General features: G+C 39.2%; 3 protein-coding genes across 5 annotated transcripts; 1 reads left to right on the forward strand and 2 right to left on the reverse strand.

Annotated features, from left to right (window-relative positions):
• Positions 1-1,130: 1,130 nt before the first annotated feature.
• Positions 1,131-3,725, forward strand: LOC112464612 (peroxisomal membrane protein 11C). The gene is made up of 5 exons (XM_025031728.1): positions 1,131-1,694; positions 2,118-2,430; positions 2,589-2,767; positions 2,922-2,990; positions 3,124-3,725. Exons 2-5 carry the CDS (start codon positions 2,200-2,202, stop codon positions 3,329-3,331), a joined length of 687 nt encoding a protein of 228 aa, XP_024887496.1. The 5' UTR covers positions 1,131-1,694; positions 2,118-2,199; the 3' UTR covers positions 3,332-3,725.
• A 1,977-nt stretch (positions 3,726-5,702) lies between these two features.
• LOC112464597 (cytoplasmic polyadenylation element-binding protein 1-B) lies at positions 5,703-15,395 on the reverse strand. Of its 3 annotated transcripts, none has more exons than XM_025031706.1 (12): positions 15,150-15,395; positions 12,143-12,470; positions 11,540-11,685; positions 9,662-9,924; positions 9,232-9,349; positions 8,817-9,141; positions 8,172-8,401; positions 7,973-8,065; positions 7,723-7,888; positions 7,499-7,626; positions 7,336-7,416; positions 5,703-7,162 (listed from the first exon to the last, which is right to left on the reverse strand). In XM_025031706.1, the coding sequence occupies exons 1-12, from the start codon at positions 15,168-15,170 to the stop codon at positions 6,992-6,994; spliced, it is 2,070 nt and encodes a 689-aa protein (XP_024887474.1). In that variant the 5' UTR covers positions 15,171-15,395; the 3' UTR covers positions 5,703-6,991. The 3 variants fall into 3 exon arrangements, with proteins under 3 accessions (XP_024887474.1, XP_024887465.1, XP_024887483.1); XM_025031697.1 differs by having other exon boundaries at positions 9,232-9,361; positions 15,150-15,393; XM_025031715.1 differs by lacking the exon at positions 15,150-15,395 and adding an exon at positions 13,251-13,335 and having other exon boundaries at positions 9,232-9,361.
• Positions 15,396-15,931: 536 nt separating this feature from the next.
• On the reverse strand, positions 15,932-19,470 carry LOC112464721 (cell division cycle protein 16 homolog). Its single transcript, XM_025031879.1, has 10 exons — positions 19,366-19,470; positions 19,139-19,291; positions 18,856-19,020; positions 18,550-18,709; positions 18,220-18,472; positions 18,068-18,147; positions 17,908-17,997; positions 17,442-17,751; positions 16,961-17,316; positions 15,932-16,602 (listed from the first exon to the last, which is right to left on the reverse strand). Exons 1-10 carry the CDS (start codon positions 19,468-19,470, stop codon positions 16,289-16,291), a joined length of 1,986 nt encoding a protein of 661 aa, XP_024887647.1. The 3' UTR covers positions 15,932-16,288.
• Positions 19,471-21,573: the final 2,103 nt, after the last annotated feature.

A 21,573-nucleotide genomic window follows, 5' to 3' on the forward strand; every position in this document is an offset into this window, starting at 1 on the left:
CCCCCCACTTTCGAGTCTAAGACCCAAAATATCGATCCTAGGTAAAAAATGATAAGGACCAAAATTGTAGAGTATTAAATTTTCTACAAGTTTGGTTATTACCACTTTCACTCTAAAGTTGAAAATAAGCAAGATATTTACAAAATCACTCTTCTAATCAAAATGGCGGCTAACGTTCCAGGGTTAGAATCCCGAAAATCCGGTTTTAGACTACCCATGACCCTCCAAAACAGTCAAAGAAAAAAAATCGCTTCCCGGAATTAATTTCATTTCAGCGGTTTTTTCGGGCTCTATTGACTGGGCTAAATCGTTCTATGCCGTATAAAGTTGCATAGAGTTATTATAAATATGTTTTTCAATAAAAATTAGAAATTTTTCGTTTTTATTAAATATCTCCAAAAATAATAATTTAAAAAAAGGAGCAATTGTCGATTCTGAGGGAGCAATTAGGGAGCAATCGTTTGAGCTATAGTTCATTAAAAAATATGAACTTGCAGCGCCAACTTATTTCCGGTGTATAAAGCGGGACTAATATAAATAAATGAGTTTAAAGTACTGCAAACAATATTTTATCTTTTATCATACAATAAAGAATATATTATGCTATATTTTATAAAAATCTTGATAAAAATAGTTCAAATTGTAAAAATAATATACTTTGTTTTTATGTTGAAAGCCCAATAATGATTTTCTTTACGGAGCAAAAGAGTATATATACGTCAACTATAAACTATATGAATCTTTATAAATAATGAAAACGTACAATACTTTTAGTCTGAGCCGCGCAAGGAGCTTCTAACAGATTGCGATTTTTTTTAATTAATAAGTTCAATACTTTTATAAACAAAATATATTTTATCTTTATATCTTTTTTGTGTATATGTATCGATTTTTGATAATTTAAATTTTTGTTCTCAAAATAATAGTGTCGGTAAGGTAGCTGATTACCTTATCTGTAATTATCGACATCGTTTGTAATTACCGACGTCGATCGTCGGTACTTTGCAAAACCGCTAAAATTTAAACTCCCATAATATAAAATAAATAAAAAATAATATTTAAAAAATATAATAAACTAAAAATGGCACTTCTTGTAAAAGAATTTCTAAAGAATTTTAAGTCCACGGGTGCAAAAATTTGAGTTCTCAAATACATATCATCAGAGAGAAATATTAAAAGATAAACCAAATAGCATTTTACCATCTCGAAAAGTCGCTATGTAGTTTCTACTTTCTACGTCCACATTCACGTCCACGATGAAATAGATATGATGGCGCTGTGAATCAGCATAATTTGTTTCAGAAATCAGTATTCAGTTTCAGTATTCAGTTATTCAGTAGATCGTAGATCACTGGCATGACTCGACTGCTTTCAGTCTTCCCTAGTACTACTTAGATATATAGATGAAAATTATCTTCGACTCGGCGTTAACCGATGCGTTTGTGTGCGGGACAACCGGTTCACGACGAACTCAAAGGCGGACTGACCGATGGCGATGACGTTGATTCTGTGCAAACCACCAAGACTTTCCCTCGTTTGACAGGCTGAGACCGCCGAGATAAACTGGTCGAACTGCATGCTCTGTAACATATGCCGTAATAAAAAAGTATTTTAACAGTCCGATTACGTCTGAGCGTGACTGCGCACATTTTGTCGGGAATCAGATAGTAGAAAAGGAGAAGACTCCTTCCCAGGTACGTATGTACATGAATTGTTTGTCTAGAAATAGACCAGTCTCTTATTCAGTCTTTATCTTTAGTCTTATTTTGTCAAATAAAACACAAGAAAATCACGTGCGTGGTGCTCTTACACGTCATACAAGAATGAAAGTAATTCTTCGTTACACACCTGTAATCTTGCGATACCTGTTACGAAGTTATCTATTGTAACAGTTGTCATCTTAATCGATTTTGTCTGAAAATATTGCCTTTAAAAGTGGTTTATTACAATCCTTTACTTAAATGCTTTTATATCGAACAGAACTAAGAGTTTCAATATCTTCTAATTTTTTTCTGATATTTGCTCCAATAGAGGGAGTATTTAATTTTATTCTAGCATAAACATATGCTGAACCAGCTAAACTAATTATGGCATATGTCTTATAATTTTTGTTGCAGTGAACTGAGTAACTGACAGCCAACGCTGCAAATTGTTATTGGTACCTCGATTCTTTCATTTGCCAATAAATAAGGAACAGAAATGGCTCTACCGCTTACGAGCGATTATTTGGAAACCTATTCCGGCAGAGACAAGATGCTGAGAACTCTCTCTTATACTGCAAAGCTTCTTACTGTATGTACATCGTCCAAGAATACCGAGAAGAAGCTCAAGACCTTTGGGAGCCAGATGAGCGAGTGCAGAGTGATGTTGCGCTTGCTAGATGACCTTCCGACGCTTCACTGCGTGATGACATACGGATGGGGAAAGCAGGTATTCCTATTAGTTTAACATGAATTAATTATGTCGCAGTTTAAAATTAAAATGGAACTTTACTGAAATTTCTGACCAGTTCTACTCGAAGAATATTATATAACGTATTGCCTTATTTTTCTAGAGCCATTTAAATTTCATATGTAATCTAATAATAGGAACCTGACTGGTTGATTAGATGGAGCCAAGTGATACAAAATGTAGTAGACGTTATTTATTCTCCCATAGAGACCATTGCTTGGGCTGGCCAGCATAATATAGTGTCGATCAATAATGACAAATGGGATCTTGCTACAACTTGGTTTTGGATAGTTTCTCTACACCTGTCCTTACTGAAGTAAGCGAAAATAGCGTTTTACGGTCTTTTAAATATTTCTATAACTGTTGAGGAGTGCATTATTTTGTGTCAAAACAACGTCTCATAAATAATTAATATCCTATTGTAAACTTGTTTAAAAAAAAAAACGTAAAATATTCAATTATTATTTCAGATCGCTGAGACTATTACGAAAGCTTCATAAATACAAAATAGAATTGGAAAGAAGTGATCCTAGTAAGCGGTAAGTATCTTATTATTACAGTTTTCATGATAATTTTAAATATTATTTTTAATGTTACTATCTCAAAAGAAAGAACAAGTGAAAACAAGTAAGAACAAGCTTAACACATTTGTTTCTTTCTGTTCGAATATAGAACCTTGTTGAAAGGCCTCAACGAGCAACGGCAAAATGCGCTATTGACATGCACGCGCACTGTGCTGGATATTTCTTATGCGATCAGTTATTTACCTCCGGGAGTACTTTGGGGAGGCCGTTTAAAAACGTGGCACGTTGGAGCACTTGGTACAATATCGTCGTTAATTGGGCTTTATCAAGCTCTTAGCCGGCAAATAAAAAGTTAAAAATATTTCTAATGATTATCGGAGAAAGGTCTTATCGTTAAAGTGTGGGTGATTGTGTGTGTATATATATATTATCTTCATAATAATTGTCTTGCAAATTTCTGAAAGCCTCTGCGGCTTCTTGCAGCGACTTTTTAAGATGTGCTTCCACTGGCGCGCTTATTCCTTGTAATTGCTTATCTAAACTTTTACCAGATTCAGATCCTAAATCTAGAATATAGAATATATCTTCTATTAATTTGCTATTTTATTTTTTGTTACGATTTATAAAAAATAATTACGATCATTGCTCATGAATATTGTATATAATGTATTGTATATATTATGGATAACTGCGTTGTACATGCATTGGCAATATTAAATAAAAAAATGTTACAGAAGAAAAATATATCGAGATATGTATTTTTTAATAGTTTTGATGATCTCTCAAGATGATAATTGTTCACTAACGCAAGTTGGACAGTTCGCACTTTTAATTTTTTTCATATCGCGTCCCGAAATAAAAAGAAATTTCCTGTTTACGAGTACATTAATACATGCATGTCTGTAAAAAGATGTTTTATTAGTTCCAGTAACGTGTACATAACAGAAGTTCAATGGGACGGAAAAGGAATTTCATTATTATTACCGTACTTATCTAATAATAAATTATTCTATTTTTGTTAAAAACCGTTTGTATAAATAAAGGCCATTGTTAAACTTTTTTTTAAAAAGCCTTATCGTAAGGCTTTATTAAATAACGCTGTAAGAGTGCACAGCTGCCAGAGTGACAAATTGCATCACAGGAAAAAGTAAAACTTTGTAATTATAACACTTAAAACAATGATTAATTAGTTTTAAACTAATTTAAATTCAACTTTTTCGTAAATATCGTATGTACGATAATATCACGACCAAAACATTTAGGGTTAAATACGAACCACGAATGAGATTTAAAAATTGGATCTAAGTATCTTATTATATTCAGATGAAGCTTTGTTAACTGTTTTCGAATTATCTGCTTTACGCATGGTACAGTGTCGTAAAACTTGTTATTTTATACGTTGTGTACACGCAACCATTGTATTGTTAACTCTTGAACATTATTAATAAAAGCTAAAATATATAGGAGAGGCACTTCTCATTTGAACTTAAACTGAAATACTTTGGACTGGTCCATGATGCGATTTAGCGTCACACCATGGTTTACTAATCGAAGCTCAGTTACATCAATATTGAACGGCTCTCTCTCTCTCTCGATTTTATTTAGTTTATTCAAGAAGAATACCTTTTAATAAGTATTTAATTGAATAAACTATATATATATTCCAATCCGATCAATGGAGTGAAACTCTTGGCCTAATCTCGTTAAAAGCTTAACATTATATGCGCACACTGTAAGTTATTATACATAGCTTAAAAAATAATTTATATTTGCCATGTAAACAAATCTATGAGGGTTACGTTAAAAGGCACGACTTATTGAAAATCTTTTCAAACAGCATGCTGTAGTAGTGTAGACAATTAAAATTTCTCTCCGATAAAATTGCATATCGAATGTGGAATCGATAATACTGCTGTTGTATAGAGTAATTTGTAGATTAAAGGTGTCTTTGAAATATATCTGAAGCGCTTTGAGTATATACGTATATATAATATTTGTATCAATGTATTTTGTAAAGCACTTTTCTTCAATAATTGCTTATATATGTAGCAACCACATTATCATTTGTGAAGTATAGACAGTGATATATATTTATATGTAACGGGATATATAATAGAAATCATCCACAAATATTTTTCAGAGAATATTAACTTCATGTCTCTAACTGCGAATGTAAGTTCATTATCATCATTCGAATAGACAGTTTTGAATTCTTTTAGCGATGCATTGTCATATATTGTGCACTTGCAGGCTGAATATATCGCTTTTACTTCTATCGACATTACTTTTTCTTAACAACCTAGTGTTTCACCGTCATTCACCGCTAAAATGAATATGCGCATAATAAAACTCAAGACTAGATATCATTGTAACGTAAAAATAAACAAATTAATGCACAAGAATGCGAAACATGAGTAAAAAGCAGGTTGCTGTAAGATTGTTTCAGCTTTGCAATAAACATTTGTTGGTTGGTTATCAATATAAAAAGATTAAAATAAAATTGACATATTTACTTAGGTTGATTCCTTTTTAAGTCGATTTTTATTAGCTTAATCAGTTAAAATTATAGTTTGTAAATGATGATATGGATAAGGAAATAATATATTCAACTTTAAGAACGTATTTTCAATACTGTCTCAATAGCATTTATCACCGACAAAGCTGAAAGAGAGTTATTGGTGAATACAAAAATGGAATGACAAATAAAAAATAAAAACAAGCATCGGGTATCTGCAAAAATCTGGTTTTTTAATTCAACAAAATCGTATCAAAACGGGAAAAACGTGAATGAAGGATGAACCTTATTCAAAGAAGAGGTGCAACACAATTGTACATAGTAAGAAAAAAAAGAAAAAAAATAAAAACGACTCAATTCTCCTACAATCCGCGCCAGAATCGTAGACCATGTACTTCTCCATTTCGTCAACCGTTAAACAGTCCATGTGAGCGAAATACCTGTGACAGCCGCTCGCCTCGGCTAATAATACAAAAATCCAGTCGATCGCAGTCAATAACGCAACACGCGTTTGCGTTACACCGCAACCAAATGTAGAGATACATTGTAATCTAACGTAAAATTAACAATGTTTAACGTTATTGACAAGTATCGTAATGGAAGAACGACCGGCGAGTTATACGGTACATCCACGGTAAGTCTCCCGTTATATCACATTACTATTCGGATCACACGCGCAGTGTAGCAATGACAAATAATTATCGCATAATTATTATCTCGCCACTTCAGAATAATCTCTTCTAGCATTATCGTAACAATACATAATTAAGCGTAATATTTTTTAACACGATAAACGCATTATGATGGCGATGCTATCATAGATTTCCTGAGAATTCTACGTGTTTCATTGAGCCCAGCTCAAAATTGCCATGACGGAGCCCTATCGTTTCGCGTAAAAAATTATTGTCACTGTGAAAGCCCACAATACAACTCTCACGACTCTAACGAAAAAAAAAATGTGTATACACGTGTGTGTACATTGTGCGTAATACACGATCCCGGGTATAATCTAGCATCTACTGTTTTGGCACGATAGTATTATTTAGCAATAAAAAAAAATCTATAAGAGAACCTGTCTCTCCAAGTGAAACTCGTACTAAATAAAAGTATATCGTTTTTTCTCGAACGTAGTAAAAACTGCGTTCGCAATAGGAACTTCTTTTGGAACAAACACGATTTTCAATATTCATATTGTCCTTTCGCACGCACGGTAACGATAATGAACCAATCGTTGCGCGTTCGCAAGCTCAAATCGGCGGTATGAATCGGCGTGTCCCCGTATCGTCGGACTAGTCCTAAGCTGTCCGCGGCTACGCGATAAAAACTAAGTCTGCACCCTGTTACCCGATGTTCTAAATCGGGCGGCGCAACGTCGGTTTAACCGGTAGAGTCAAAAAGGAACAAAAAGGAGAAGGAAGACGACGGCCGCGCGAACAAAAAGCAATTTTACCGGCCGCGTATAAGCGCCGCGCGTACAAGATCTTTTCGCACGTCGCCTCCTTTACATCATCGTCGCATTTGACATACGGGGACAGTTGTTCATTCCGAAATTCGGATTCAATCCTATCACTTGATTCGTCTTTGAGTTCCGCGTCAGAGGTGTGTGATGTGACATAGACTCCACGGAGTGTTGCCATTGCCAGCAGCTGCGGCAAAAGTATCGGAAGCATGCCTGAAAAACAAATCCGTATGGAATTTAACATATGCGTAAAGAAGTGGGTTGTAGAAAAAAAAAAAACGGTAAGGCTATCACAAATAACGTTATGCTAAAAGTGAAGCCGCTTGTGAGGAATTCTAGAATTCTGCGTGAAATAAAACTACATAGAAATTAAAATGTTTCCGTACCACATCGCGGCAGAAATAATGCCCTTGTTGCACAACGCATACGGAGCATATCGATTCCTCGATGTACGGATCGACTTGTACCTGTAATACAAAGATATATACATATATAGGCTTTATCTCTTAAGTTAATCACTTTAATCATACATAATTTTACCCAACGTACCTTTTTTGTAAATTTGTCAGTCTTAATTTCTATAAATGAAGCTGTGATCGCTTTAAAATACGATTGCTTCGTACTGAATGTAACACGGCCGGACCCTATTGGATATTTATACTTATCCGTGTCGATACCTAAAATAATACATATATTTTTTTAATGTTCGTATGTGCGAGGGAAAGATAGAGATTAAAAGTAAAATATTTAATAAATATGAAAAAAATAATTACCTGCATAAATAACTCCATGGAAAAGGTCATCCATGACTTTCGCCAATCCTGCGGCCGTTAGCATTCCGTGTAGCGCGCCAACAAATACCGTTTTGTGTGCATCGAGTCTCTGCGATGAAGATTTGATGTAGTTGCTATTCTCGAGAATCCATGGAATCACTTGTACCTGAAATAGTAAAACATAATTGAGAGACTTTAGTCTTGAGGATAATCTTTCCGGATATATGTACAACGTTATGAATTGACGTACATCTTTCGGTTTTGAACGCTTGGATATAATTTTATAATACCATCTTCTTCCATTAGTAATATCGTGGGTGCAACAAGACAACATTGCCCTGACCTGAAAATAATTTATATAATCTTTGTATTATTTGAGAAAAATTTACTTTGTATAACAAATACTTATCAAATCAATACTCAATATATGAATGTTAATTAATATATACCTGTTTCTCTGATTCAAATATAATATAAGCGTATCCTTTCGGCTGAGCGGACGGTGCTTTTGCAGGCCACTCTACGCGAACCGGCCCAAATTGTTTAAATGTTGAAATCAGGATAGCTTCTGTGACATCCCACGGTACACCTCCTAGAAAAACCTTGGGAGAGTAAGCGACTGGCTCCTCGGTACTTTGAGGCAGAAAACCGCTCCATGTGCACGTTGGATAACAATGTGCTGAAATAAATAGATCAATATACCTCAAACTAATTTATCATTTATCTAATTAATATGTTAACAAAAAAAAACTAAAGTCTGAAATTTTGCACAAAGTGAAATTCTTGAAGATTTAATAGTCTTAAAACTTTGTTCGTGAAAGCTCATCGTTCTTAGCTTAAAATTCAAAGATTGATATTGCGATTTTATCAAAGAAAAATTTCCTTTAAATTCAAAAAACATCTTGTTAGTGGAACACAAATGCAAATTTATACCACTCTAGTATAAATTATTTAGATAATTTATTGTAATATATAGTAATATATAAATAACCATAATAAGAGACAATGAGATAACTGCGACAATCTCTTATACAGAGAGATATATATATATATATATATATTTATATATATATATACTATATGTCGATACGCACCAGCGGCATTTCGGTGGGATCTCGCTACCCGATCAAGCGACACTGGTTGGGCCAATCTACGCGCGGCGTTTCCAAGACCGGTACAGCAATTTTTCTCATGACTCAAGAGAGAATTGAGAAAATTGCTGCGATTTTGCCCGAGTCCGTGATGATGCTGGTAATAATGCGAGCTCGTTGAGTTCTGTTGTAACGACGATAAGTATTTTTTTACAGCTATACGCTCGAACGCCGTCCTGTTGCTCGGGCACGTGTTTGTCTTCGACATTATGGAGTCCAGGGACGGCGGGAAGCAAGAATTCGACGAGGAATTCAGCGACAAACAATTCTACAAACAAGCGTTTTCGATAGAAATGTTTAGAGAGCGGTGCAATAATTCAGGCAATGAAATATATTCACGTGGGAGAAACACTCTCACCATTATTATGTCGGATAAAGAGCCATCCGCGCTACCAATACCGCTTGTCTCCGAGTCTGCTGGTGAGTTGGAACGCGAGCCGTTACATCCCAGAAGATGAGAGAACTCTAATGTTGGGCTGCCACAATCACTATCAATAAATCACCACTTATGGGACACACGAAATATATAGGAATTCAATAATCACTCATCAAATTTTAGCAGTATTTTTACATACATGTAATTAATTCAATTGTGCACATATATATTAATTCAATATAGGTAATAGAGTAGAATAGAATTGATCAGATCTATCAATTTGTATGAAAGTAGCAAATAATAAAATTCAATACTAATTTAAATATATTTGAAGAAATGCTATTTTGTAAATTTTATTTTACATTATTAGACTTGATATGCTTCATCCTTAGTTGCCCGATTCTGTAGTTACCTGTATGGTGTAGAGCAGCCTCGTATAGGACGGCCGAAATACGAATCAGTGGGCGATGACGAAGAGCCCGGGTATTGGAATGACGGTCGGCCAGTTGGTGAGGACGGCGTGTTCGTGCTATTACTGGCAGTGGACGAGTAACTGTAAGGATCTGAGGTGAAGCTGCCGGGTGTGCTCGGACTGCCGGGAGTGGTCATCGAATTCGGTGAGCTCGGAATATCCAGACCTGAGGTATTTGAGCAGAAGCCGTGATTCCGATGACACTGTGCACACACAATTGATACGGTAATTACACATCGAGGTCAAGTCATAATATCGACAAGATAAGGAGAGAATCGTCGTCCAAAGTAATTCTTTACTCATCCTCTATTCTTTCATTCCTGTATCTCTTTATTCATGCAGGCAAATTGTACTTCTCGCGACCACCGTAAGATGAAAAATCGATAACGCTTCGATGCGTTCAGAGATCTCGGCGCCACGGGAATACAAAGATTAATCTGTTACGCTAACTTATAACAAGTGACGACAAGAGTGGCGCGGGGAATCGAATTGAATTGGGCTCATCGAATCTAGAATTTCGTATCTCGGTTAAGCAGCATGTCGGACTTTGCTTTTCGAAAAGATAACAGGAAGAGATGAGGAATGTTCTCCGCGCACATGTGTTTCGGAGTACTTGGAACACGTCCAAATTGAAACACAATATTACGCGACGAGTGCGAGAGAAGAGTGCGATCTTTTGAAATGGCAGCAATTTTGCGTCGGCTCGGATTAAAAGAAGGCGAAACGACGTGGGTTCTAATAGAGCTGTTTGGCTCGGGACAACGAATTCTCGACCGTCGAGATTGTCTTAGCGCACCGTACATTTTATTTAAGTCGTTATGAATAAAGACCCGATTTTGAAGCATTCCAATATTTGATGTACGTCATAGCCAAAGAAATAAATGACAAATAAGGAAAAAATTGATCGCGGGTTTGCCACGAAATAAATTGTTGAGAGAAAAACATGTTAGTTTAATGATATCCAATGCGTATAATATATAATACGGTATAATACAAGCATCGACAGTTAGATACTAGAATCGGAGAAAAAGAATGAGACAAGGTAGTTGGAGTTATTCCAATAGGGATGTTCATTGTTCGGGTTATTGCACCGACGAGTAAATGCCTCTATGTTACTCAATATGCTTTATGTTGCATTTATCATCTTTATCGCCATTCTCCACGTAAAATTTGCAATTCACCGAAGTTATCATCGTAGTCGCGTTTTTTATCAAATCGTTGTCGAGTCGGATGTATTCTTATTTCATAGCGGGAAGCAATTTTAGCTAGTAAAATAGCGCCGGAGTGGTAGTATAATCCTCGCAAGACATTATCAATGTGAAATAAAATGCAACGAAGTAATATAAAATATTATAAAACTAAGCGAACATATATATCTCTTTCTCTCACACGAAAAAATTTCTGCTCGATATTTCTGTTCGTAATAAAGCAAATTTATTTGATTTTTATTTATCAATCAATAAATAATCCTCTCGTTTATTTTTGTCGGTATAATTAAATTGGATCATCATTTGTCGATTACCGGATTATGTCATCTCGCGAAGTTTTCATACCACGTTGCGTGGTTTGTATCTCAATGATAATACGTCTTATCACGATGCGCCAGTTACATTGACTCCTACTGTGATCCACCTACTCTAATACTATTATCCGGTTGTAATAAAAACCGCGTTAAATAACTTTGTCGTGTATAGTTTATTGCGTTCTCAATTCAAGCATCACATCAAATTCGTCGCCATAAACAAGCTTTTCGGTACTTTTAACAAACTCTTACGCTAAAACAAATCTGAAGGAGTAGATCGGCGTGCGCGACTTTACCTCATGTTGTTGTGAAGAGGATCCCTGCGTTTGGTCGTAATTACCGTATTGATAGTTACGATAGGAGGAGCCGATCGTCGATTGGTTTCCCATCAGGGATCCTCGAGGCAAGCCCAACCCGAACATATCCGAGATCGCACTGTCGCCTGCGGGAAAGAGAGTGATTAGCACCCTTGATTACTTCAATCGCGTGAAAAGAAATGTGGAAACAAAGACAATCTGAACTTGTGTTCGAGCCGATCATTTTTTACGAGCAAATTGTCAATCAATAAATAAATCTATACTTTATTTTTGCCCTTATAATTAAATTGGATCATTATTTGTCGGCTACCGGACTACGTTATCTCGACTTGGAATCATTTTGCGGGGTCTTCATACCACATTGTTTTTTTATCTCAATGACAATAAGATACAAGGATCAGGAGCCAGGAAGGCTCCGGAGATCCCTCGGAGTTAAGACCTTTCAAACACGATCTCTAGGTTTCTAAAAGAATCTTCGAGGTCCCCGACAATTTTACTTCATCATCGACAAATCGTTAGCTCCCATTGACCCGGTTCAAATAAAACTCGCGAGAAGCGGGGCAAAGAGCATCGTCGTCTTACCGTCGGTACTGGCGTTCTTGTCCGACTGGGACGAGGAGGAGACGTCCTGCGAGAAAGTCGGGAGGTGCGACGGCGACGGAGGTGTCGGTAGGTCGAGCAGCAGATTGTTGATCGACTGCAACTGATGCAGCCTCTCGCGTTCCTGTTCGCGCTCCTTGCCGCGCTCCCGCTCGCAGGTCTGGCTCAGCTTGCGCAGCAGCAACTTGCTGCGCTCCCGGCTCTGCGTCGCATCCTGGTGGTGCAGCGGATCCTGATGATGCATCAGTACGCCTCGCTCGAATCCGACGTCCGTCTCGTCGACCTCGTCGCTCACCAGTGAGATGTCGGACTGCGAAAATCGAAAATCGAAAATCGACGTTCACTAATCGGTCACTGCCCCGCGCGTCCTGAATAACACAATTCTAGATAATATTCCCGTTTCGATATTCCGGAGAGAGGGATTCTCATTCCTCCGCCCGATTCGGAGCGAATATTTCTTAACGCGTTAAATTATAAAAAATAAAAATAAATAACAGAGAGAGCCTGCGAGCAGTTCAAGTAATGAAATCTGTGAAAGAATCGGAGACTTTTATCGTTCAAGTAGTAAAATTGATACGTGGCGGCAAAGCCGAGTACGCGATTGGAAACTGGACGCGCACAAAACTGATTTCCCAAAGAAAGTATAATTTCGTCGTATAAGTTCGACGCGCGACAAATCGAAGGGAACCGCAATCATATACTTCACGCGACCAAAAGTTGGATTCCTATAGAAACGCGCAATTATCGAAAGTCCCTCGCTCGTCGCTTTCCGGAGCGATCCGACCACCGTTTGGAACTCATAAAAACTACCGGCTCCCCATAAACTCTCGAGTTCCCGTTTTCAGCTGGATGGAGCAGATATCCCGAATTACACGAGATTGACGTACAAGCGATCCAATATATAGGTCTAGCAGCCTAGTTTATAAACAGAAGACTCTCCGGGTGGAGTCGAATATATATATATACATTTACATCGAAGAATATCGGAATATCGCGGCGTTCCCGGTTTATCGCGCCCCAGCCCGCCCGCTTTCACGAGATCTTCGCGATCGTTAAGATTAAGGGTGGAAGAGACCGGCCCTCGCTTTACCTGCCGGAAATCGGACGTGCCTCGCAGATCTTTCTCCGGCGTGCGAACAGTACGAGCGACGCCGGCGGACTACGCGGCGCGTCGAAAACAGAGCTTCCCCCTGAAGGACGCAGCGCTCCCAGCGCGCGGTGCGGCGGCACGCGACGCGTTTGTGGAATTCGCGAAAAAAAGCAAAAATTCTTCTTTACAGGGGGGTGGGGGAGGCGCCCGGAAAATACATTCCGCAGCTTTTCTCGGAATTTCGGCTTTCACCCGAGTAAACCGTCGACGGTCGATCAATCCCTTGCGTCGTCGTCGCGTACCTCGCCGCGTCGCCCGCGCACGGAATCGCGAGGAATCTGTTCTCCTTCGGGATATTACTCCGTTCTGCGTTCACGATTAACGAGTATACCCACTTTCGCAATTGTAGCTCAGGTCAATCGCTGCGAGGTGGGCAAATAGGAAAAAAATTTAGCTAAATTTAGTCGTAAAATATGGATAAACAATATTTTTTGCAGCGAGAGCTATAGTTTAACAATAGTAGCAAAATCTTTTGTTCTCGCTGCAAAAAATGTTAGTTATCCATATATTACGACTATTTTAGCTATAGTAGCTAATCTTTTTTTCCGTGATATGTAATTTATAGCGGAGGGAAAAAGGGAGGAAGAAAAAGAAAAGGAGAGAAAGAGAATTATAAATATAAGAAATTATTTTATAATTAATTACAATCGCAGAGTAGTTTCTCGTTGATCGGAAATATTCCCCAACCGCTTGAGGGGGGGGGGGGGCGTGCGTTTAAAGTTATTCAAATTCTCCACCTTCTGGCCGAAGTAATTAAGCTTTCTGACTTCTGACGATACGAATATTGCGAAACGAATATTACGCGGTTTCTCCGATTTTCGAAATGAGATTCGGGGGAGATTCGAGGTGCTCCGAAAGCGGGCTGTTGGCTGCTTCGTTCATCGTCGAGGTCGACGATTAACGATACACGGGCGAGACAACTCGACACGGAGATTTATCCGACGCGCTCGGATAATCCGCCTAATTCCCGGTGAATCGGAATTTCGCGGAATTCAGTCGAGGCGGTATATCGCAATGCGGGGCACGTGTTTACCATCGAAAGCCGCGCGAGATCGCGCGGCTCCTCATCCCTCGCCGGGGAATGAGGTTGAGGATTGAGGATCGACCGACCGCGACCGACCCGGATTCTCGTCGCGCGGCCCCACGGGATTCGGGATCGCGCCCTCCCTCGCGCCCCGTAAGACCGTCGGCCCGGTCGCCGCGGTCGGCCGTCAGCCGTCGGCGAGGGGATCCGAGTCTTCCTCGGAGCCGGACTCTCAGACGGCGCGTTACGGATAATACGCTCGGACGGAGGAATTTTCGCGCGTACCAATCGGCTCTGGCATGTCTCGCCGTGTTTATTTACGTTTTCGCGCGACGCGGGACATTCCTTCGCGACGTGTATCGGGCACATCCGGCCCGGCGGCGCGACCGATCGAGTTAGCAAAGCGGGGAGCATTCCGGGCGCATTGAAGACTGAGCGCCCGGAATCGGCGAGGCACGGAAAGAAATCGTCGGGACCGCCGAGCACCACCGAGCGCGGAATCCGGGATCGAGGCTCCTTTCCCGCTTTCAATTTCCAAAATGTCGCGACTTCGTCTCAAAATTTTCCCCTCTGCTTTCTCGCACGTAGTTGTGTAATACCGTAATATATTAATATTCGCGTACTTTCACGCGCGATGTAAAGAGCGGACGGATCTAACTGGAATCACTGGAGGTGCAGCGCGACTCTCGAGTCCTCGGAGTCACCGCGACGTTAATCCGGACTCCGGACGGAGATTAATCGCGATCCCGCGTCCTCCCCGCCGCGACAATCCCTCGAGAGCTGAGAGAGCCCCGAACGGGCGAGACGAAACTTACCGGTTGCATCAGCGTGGGCATGTCCGCGGAGAGCGTCCCGTCACGAGAGGAAGCCTCGAGGATGCGCGATGTTCAGGAGTCACCTCGACGCGGCTCGCTCCCGCACGGGTCTCGAGGGACACGAGCGAGTGGAAGCCGACTCGATCCCGTCCGCCACTAACAACAACGTGTGATTAAGCGGCAAACTTCACGCGCTGCGCGCTCCGCGAGAAGTTACGCGCGAGTGCCGAGGCTGCCGAGTGACGACGGCGACCGGCGACGACGGCGGCGGCGGCGAGGGCGAGGGGGTGGTTTCTCGAGATCGCGGTGGGAGATTTTAACGAGCCGCGCGAATTCTCGCTGCCCTCGACCGTCGTTTCCCTCGATTAAACGAGAAAATCTCCGTTCGCCAACTTATTGCCGATGACACTACGCACGGCGGAAATGGAACGCCCCCTCTTCCACATACTGCACCACCCACCCCGCCGCGAGTTCAACTTAAAGATCTCCGCCCGCCCCCCGTTCCTTCCCTCCTCTCACCCTCGCCCACTCTACCGCTTCTCCAACTCTGTTTTCTAATTTTATTTTCTCTCATATCGTCTTTTCCTATTTTCTTCGTTTTTATTTATTTATTTATTAATCTCTTAGAAGGCTTGCCCTAAAATATTAAAATAAACGCTTTATTTTCTTCTCACACTCTTTTCTCGCGTCTTTTCTCTCTTCCCCCCCCCCCCCCACACACACACATACACACACACGTTCCTTCGAGACCGCTTTTATATAAAAAAAAAAGACTAAAGAGATATAGGGAAAAAAGAAATTTTTTATTTGAGACAAAATAAGATACGCGAAAAAAACGCCTTCCCTATATAAAAATTAGTTATAACTGATTCTTGACTATTAGAATCACCCTCGCCCTCTTTATTTTTTAAGCTAACAAATTGTTACAGACTGATGCGATACCAACGGAGTATAATATCTTCCCACGAGAAGCTCGTGTGACTTTATAAGGTGTATCAAAATTAGAGTACATATAAAAAGGAAAAAATATATACACGCTATTTACAATCATTTTGCTACACTGAATATTAAACAAAGCTACAGTTCGGTGAAAAAAAAATCACCATTATTTTTATCCCGATTGAAAAGAAGTTTGCAAGCTAATTATATTCTATATGTGCGGTCGAAGAATCTAACATTTCAACTTCGGAACTATCGCCGTTCGAATAATTAACGACTAGCACGTCTCGCGTTGGCTGCTCCAGCTTTCCGGGCGTACTGGCTTCTCCTTTGCCGGAATTCTCTCCCCAGCTTCCAGAGAACAGATTCACTCTTAATTTATCGATATTTTGACCACTCGTGCTGCTGCTACCCACGTTGCTGGAATTCTCCACAGACAGTCTAACTTCGCTATCCTCAGACAATCTGACTTCACTTTCCTCAAATTTATATTTCGGTATCTCCGTAGGTGCATCTGAAAAATTTGCAAATTTAACGATGTTAGCGTAATTCACTTTCCTCAGATTTATATTTCGGTATCTCCGTAGGTGCTCTGAAAAATTTGCAAATTTCACGATTTTAGCATAAATTGCGGCGTGTAATGAAATATAATTTTAAATAAATTTTCTGGAATATAACGCGTAAAAATTAAATCGATCACTACAAAAGAGACAGTTAAATTATCATTTCGCAAAGATTCAGGAGTGTTAATTAGTTTTTCCTGACGAAATATTGTACCGAATTTAAAAATAAATTTTCTATGCACACAACTGATAGTTTTTCCCTCTTTTAATATTATTCTTTCTGTAATACCAATTCAATTGTATACGTACCAGGATATGGGGGTGCCTCATCAATCAGTTGCTCCATAACGTAACCCAACATGGTCGCGGTAAATGTGTCGTCCCTCCTTAGACCGAGCGCCCTGTGGAAAGCATCCACTGCCTCCTGGATGTTCCCCATTAGCGCGTGAATAAATCCGATCGACGAGTAAGTCGATGGGTTCAGGGGATCTAAAACTAGCGCCTGTTGATGGTATTCTAGTGCCTCGTCGTATTTTTTCATTTTTCTACAAGTATGGCCCAGATTATTCAGTAGCGCCTCCCACTTACTGGGTAGAATCACGTTCCTTAGGTCGCCTTGAATGCTTTTCATAGCTTCCTTAAATAATCGTTCTGCATTTTTGTAACTGTATTTAACAGGAATAATTCTCAGTGATAATTTATTGGTAAATAGAGCGAACAGAGATTTGTAATCTTTGTATTACAAATATAAATGAAGCAGGAGAAAACTGAATACCGAGATAATACTTACTCTAAATTATAAAAACATATAACGCCCATTTCGTGTATCACGAAGGGATCGTTCGGTGCTATTCCTTGAGCTTGTTGAAAGAACTTGTCAGCCAGTTTTAGATTATTCGTCAAACCGCATTCTAATCCGATATATAAAAGCGGAAGATGGCAACCTTTCATTAATTGCGACGCTTTAAAATAAGCAGCCATAGCTTGATCGTGTTCATTTTCAACCGCGAAGGAATGTCCGTATGCTAACCAAGCGGGACCAAACAATCTGTCCAGTGCGGTAGCCTTTGCCAAGTACCTTCTTGCTTGATCACTTTTGCCTACAGTGCAACGGAAATATGTATTATTGAGTAATTTTAAACATTTTCTTTTAATTTACAAATCTAATCTCATGAAATATTTTGAATTTAATATCTTTCAATTAACATATAATCTTGTTTAGTCTAAAAAATATTTATTAAACAATAAACACTTACCAATAGTATAATAATAGCATCCAACTGCAAACCATGCTAAGGCCATTTCCGGGTATAAATCGACCAATCTGTGCGCCAGATAAAACAGAGCTAAGGAATAAAGTTTCATTATTAACGAGTTTTCGTATTGTTCATTTATTGCGACAAAATGTAAACTTACCGTTGGTTTTTTTAAGCTCAACTAAACAGGCAATGTGCACCGGAAGACAGGAATTGTGGTACGGATCTTTTTTCAAGATTCTAAGATAAGAAATATCACGTTACATTTTGTTACGATACGGAATGAGAAACAACATTTCGATAGATACCTACTTCTCTGTAAGCGAGAAACATTGATGATAATCACAGTTGTAATATAATCTCTCAGCTTTTGCGACTTCCATGTCCAAATTGTCCGCTAATCTGTCGGCGACGCAAATCCCCATTACGCTACATGTAATTAACGACTGTTTCGTGTTCGGTTCTTGATATTTCTTTAATTTACTATCGTACAACAGTCGCAAGAGTTCCGCTTCGCCTTTCGTACATTGTTCGGTGAATGGTAAAGATTCCAACAGTTCTCGCTCTAAGTTAACAATTACGTATATACGTATTTAACAAATATTTAAGAAAATTATTCCATATTTGACAGAATCAATATACCTTCGGAAGCTGAAAGCATCTGATTTTGCACCAAGGCTTCAAATGCTTCGTATGAATAAACGTCGCACTGTAAGGCTTGCTTATAGCACTCGGTCGCCACTGCTCTATTATCCATAGCTTCATATACCCTTCCTTTCACGTATAATATTGAGCTCTGAACCTGTAAAAATATTGTATGTTATTGTTAATTCTTTTAAATTCTAACATAGCAATATAACTATATAGTGATTGGGATGACATAATACAAATTTATGTATGACATTGTTATAAATACTCATATATGTATAGATATAAATGTACTCATACGTTTTTTGGAGCATCCTGAAAAATGTCGGTGCGATCAGCGAAGGTGATACCTGCTTGCGTTATGTTTGTGCATATTTCGGATTCATTAATTACTTGAAGTGCGTCGTTATATTCCTTTGCTTCCAGCAGGCACCTCACAGTTAGGTAATGGCACATTACGTCGCTCTGTATCAATAAATTATTATTTAATTCATCACAAATTAGATGTAAAGACCAACGTATCACAAAACGAGAAAAAGCGTCTGTGTATCGTATGGGGGAGATGAGAGGTTATTACAATTACCTTCTCCAATCCATATCTCTTTATGAGATGCGCAGCACGATGATACTGCTTCATGAGATACATACATTGCGCCAGAGTGCACACATCCTTTGGATCCTCATTGCTCAGTGAGACCACTTTGTCGGCCCAGAACAAGGCGGCACTGTACAGGTGCTGAAAGGTAAAGGTTACAACGGGTTTTAAGGTTGCGATGGCAGGTAAGGCGATTTTACCCTGAAGATGCTCACCAGGTCAATGTATGATTTCACTAGTTTTCTACAATTTTCCAGGTCAATAATCTTCTCGTCCAGCAAGCTGTGCATACTGTTATTATCAGTATCACGATGTGACATGTTTAACCCTAATTTTGTACGTAGGTTAAGATAGGTTAGAATTAATCCTCAGAGCGATCCAGGCGCGTCGATCACGCGATTTACAGTATTTACACGACGCACCTCGTGGCCCCCGCGCACTTTCCGTGTTAACAGCCTTTCGTAAACAAAGAGAGGGTAGAGACAGAGGTAGTACATATGTATGTATGTACATAGCCACGTGATGTAAAGGGCCATCTACAATGAGTCGCAGTCACAAGAGTCGTAAGAAATTGACCAATCACAGTTCATTATTCTTCGACCGCAAGGAGAATAATGGACTGTGATTGGTCAATTTCTTACGACTCTTAAGCGGGGAGCACACACTTCTGCACAACGCATAATGCGTAAGCATAAGAAAATTGATTGGTTCATACACATGTGCATAAGGAAATAGACCAATCAATTTTCTTATGCTTAATGCTAATGCTAAGACTCCATAGACGCGGAAACGCCGTGCGGTAGAGTGCGTTGACCAATCAGAAGGCTGCCGCAAGTTGCCTGCGGCAAAATCAAAATTTGTGATTGGTCAACGCACTCTGCCGCATGGCGTTTCCGCGTCTACGGAGTCTTAGCATAAGCGGGGAGCACACACTTCTGCATAACGCATAATACGTAAGCATAAGAAAACTGATTGGTCTATTTCTTTATGCACATGTGTATGGACCAATCAATTTTCTTATGCTTAAGGCCATTGCACGTAACAAAGTTTTAGTCGTAATCGTAAGGTCATAAGAAGATAGACCAATCACACTCGATTATTCTTCGAGCACGAAGAGAATAATCGACTGTGATTGGTTTATTTTTTTACGGCCTTACGATTATGGCTAAATCTTTGTTACGTGCAATGGCCTTTACGCATTATGCGTTGTGCAGAAGTGTGTGGTCCCCGCTTTACGCATTATGCGTTGTGCAGAAGTGTGTCCGGGCCTTTACGACTGCGACTCATTGGCCTAGTTTACACCGGACCGTTTGATACGCGTACCAAGTACTATTCCGTATCAAATCCGTATAAAATATCGGGTTATCCCGGTGTAAACCGAGATTTGATACGAATTTGATACAGATATAGTACATACTTGGTACGCGTATCAAACGATCGATGTAAACTAGGCCATTGTAGATGGCCCTTTTTAGAAGGTGTAGCTCTTTGACCAATCAGAAACTGGTCCGAGATACGAGAAGGAACATGGTCCCTTGCTCCTTCCATGGTAGAAGACAGGGTACCTATTCTTGAAATTATTTGTTATGAAACGAATACGTTTTTTACTATAGCATCTTATAATAAACTCAAGACGATTTTAAATATATGTATAAGATAGTGTCACAGGAAAATTGTTCTTACAGCTTGCAATACAAGTTAAATTATTTCTGTATACTTCATCATTAATAATTTTCAATTTCTTATTCGCCGTATTTAATCTTCCTTTACTATTTATTAATCAATGTAGAAATTGTTCTTTTACCGTCAATTTATTATGTATTACATATTTTTATCGATTTATGAGTTTTTGTATTATATTTACAAATTTTTTAATTTTGTTTGCATTCTTGTCACATACAGTCGCCGCCAATGATTCCTTTCCTGAGGTATTCTTATGTTTTCCCCTTATCACAGGAAAGGAATCATTGGCGGCGACTGTACCTTGACTAATACTACATTTGAATGTGGCGCAATGTTCCGGACCAAAATTTGATTGGCTGTCGTATTCTTCGGCCGCCATTATACACGATGAGCACGTTCAGCAAACACAACCGTTTAGTTCTTCTTATCAACACTATGCGTTGATTGGTTGGTTCTAAAAGTAAGAGCCAATCACGTGCGACTGCTACTAAGCAGCTTGGTCTGCTGAACGCGACCCATGCTACATTGAGTATGTACATTCACTCGTTCACAGTCTCGCGCGCAATCAGCGCAATGGTCAAATATTTAAGTCGAAAGTTGGAGACTACCGAAGAAGTAATCTAATCTAGATTAATAAGAAAGTTGGATTTTAAAACTTTATTAGAAACTCAGATTTTAAAAGTTAGATTCTAAAAATAGAATTGCATATACACGTGTGCGCGCACAGTCACGTGTTTGGA

Source organism: Temnothorax curvispinosus, unplaced genomic scaffold (genome assembly GCF_003070985.1).
Source record: "Temnothorax curvispinosus isolate PA1 unplaced genomic scaffold, ASM307098v1 QBEX01001498.1, whole genome shotgun sequence".
Classification (NCBI taxonomy): domain Eukaryota; kingdom Metazoa; phylum Arthropoda; class Insecta; order Hymenoptera; family Formicidae; genus Temnothorax; species Temnothorax curvispinosus.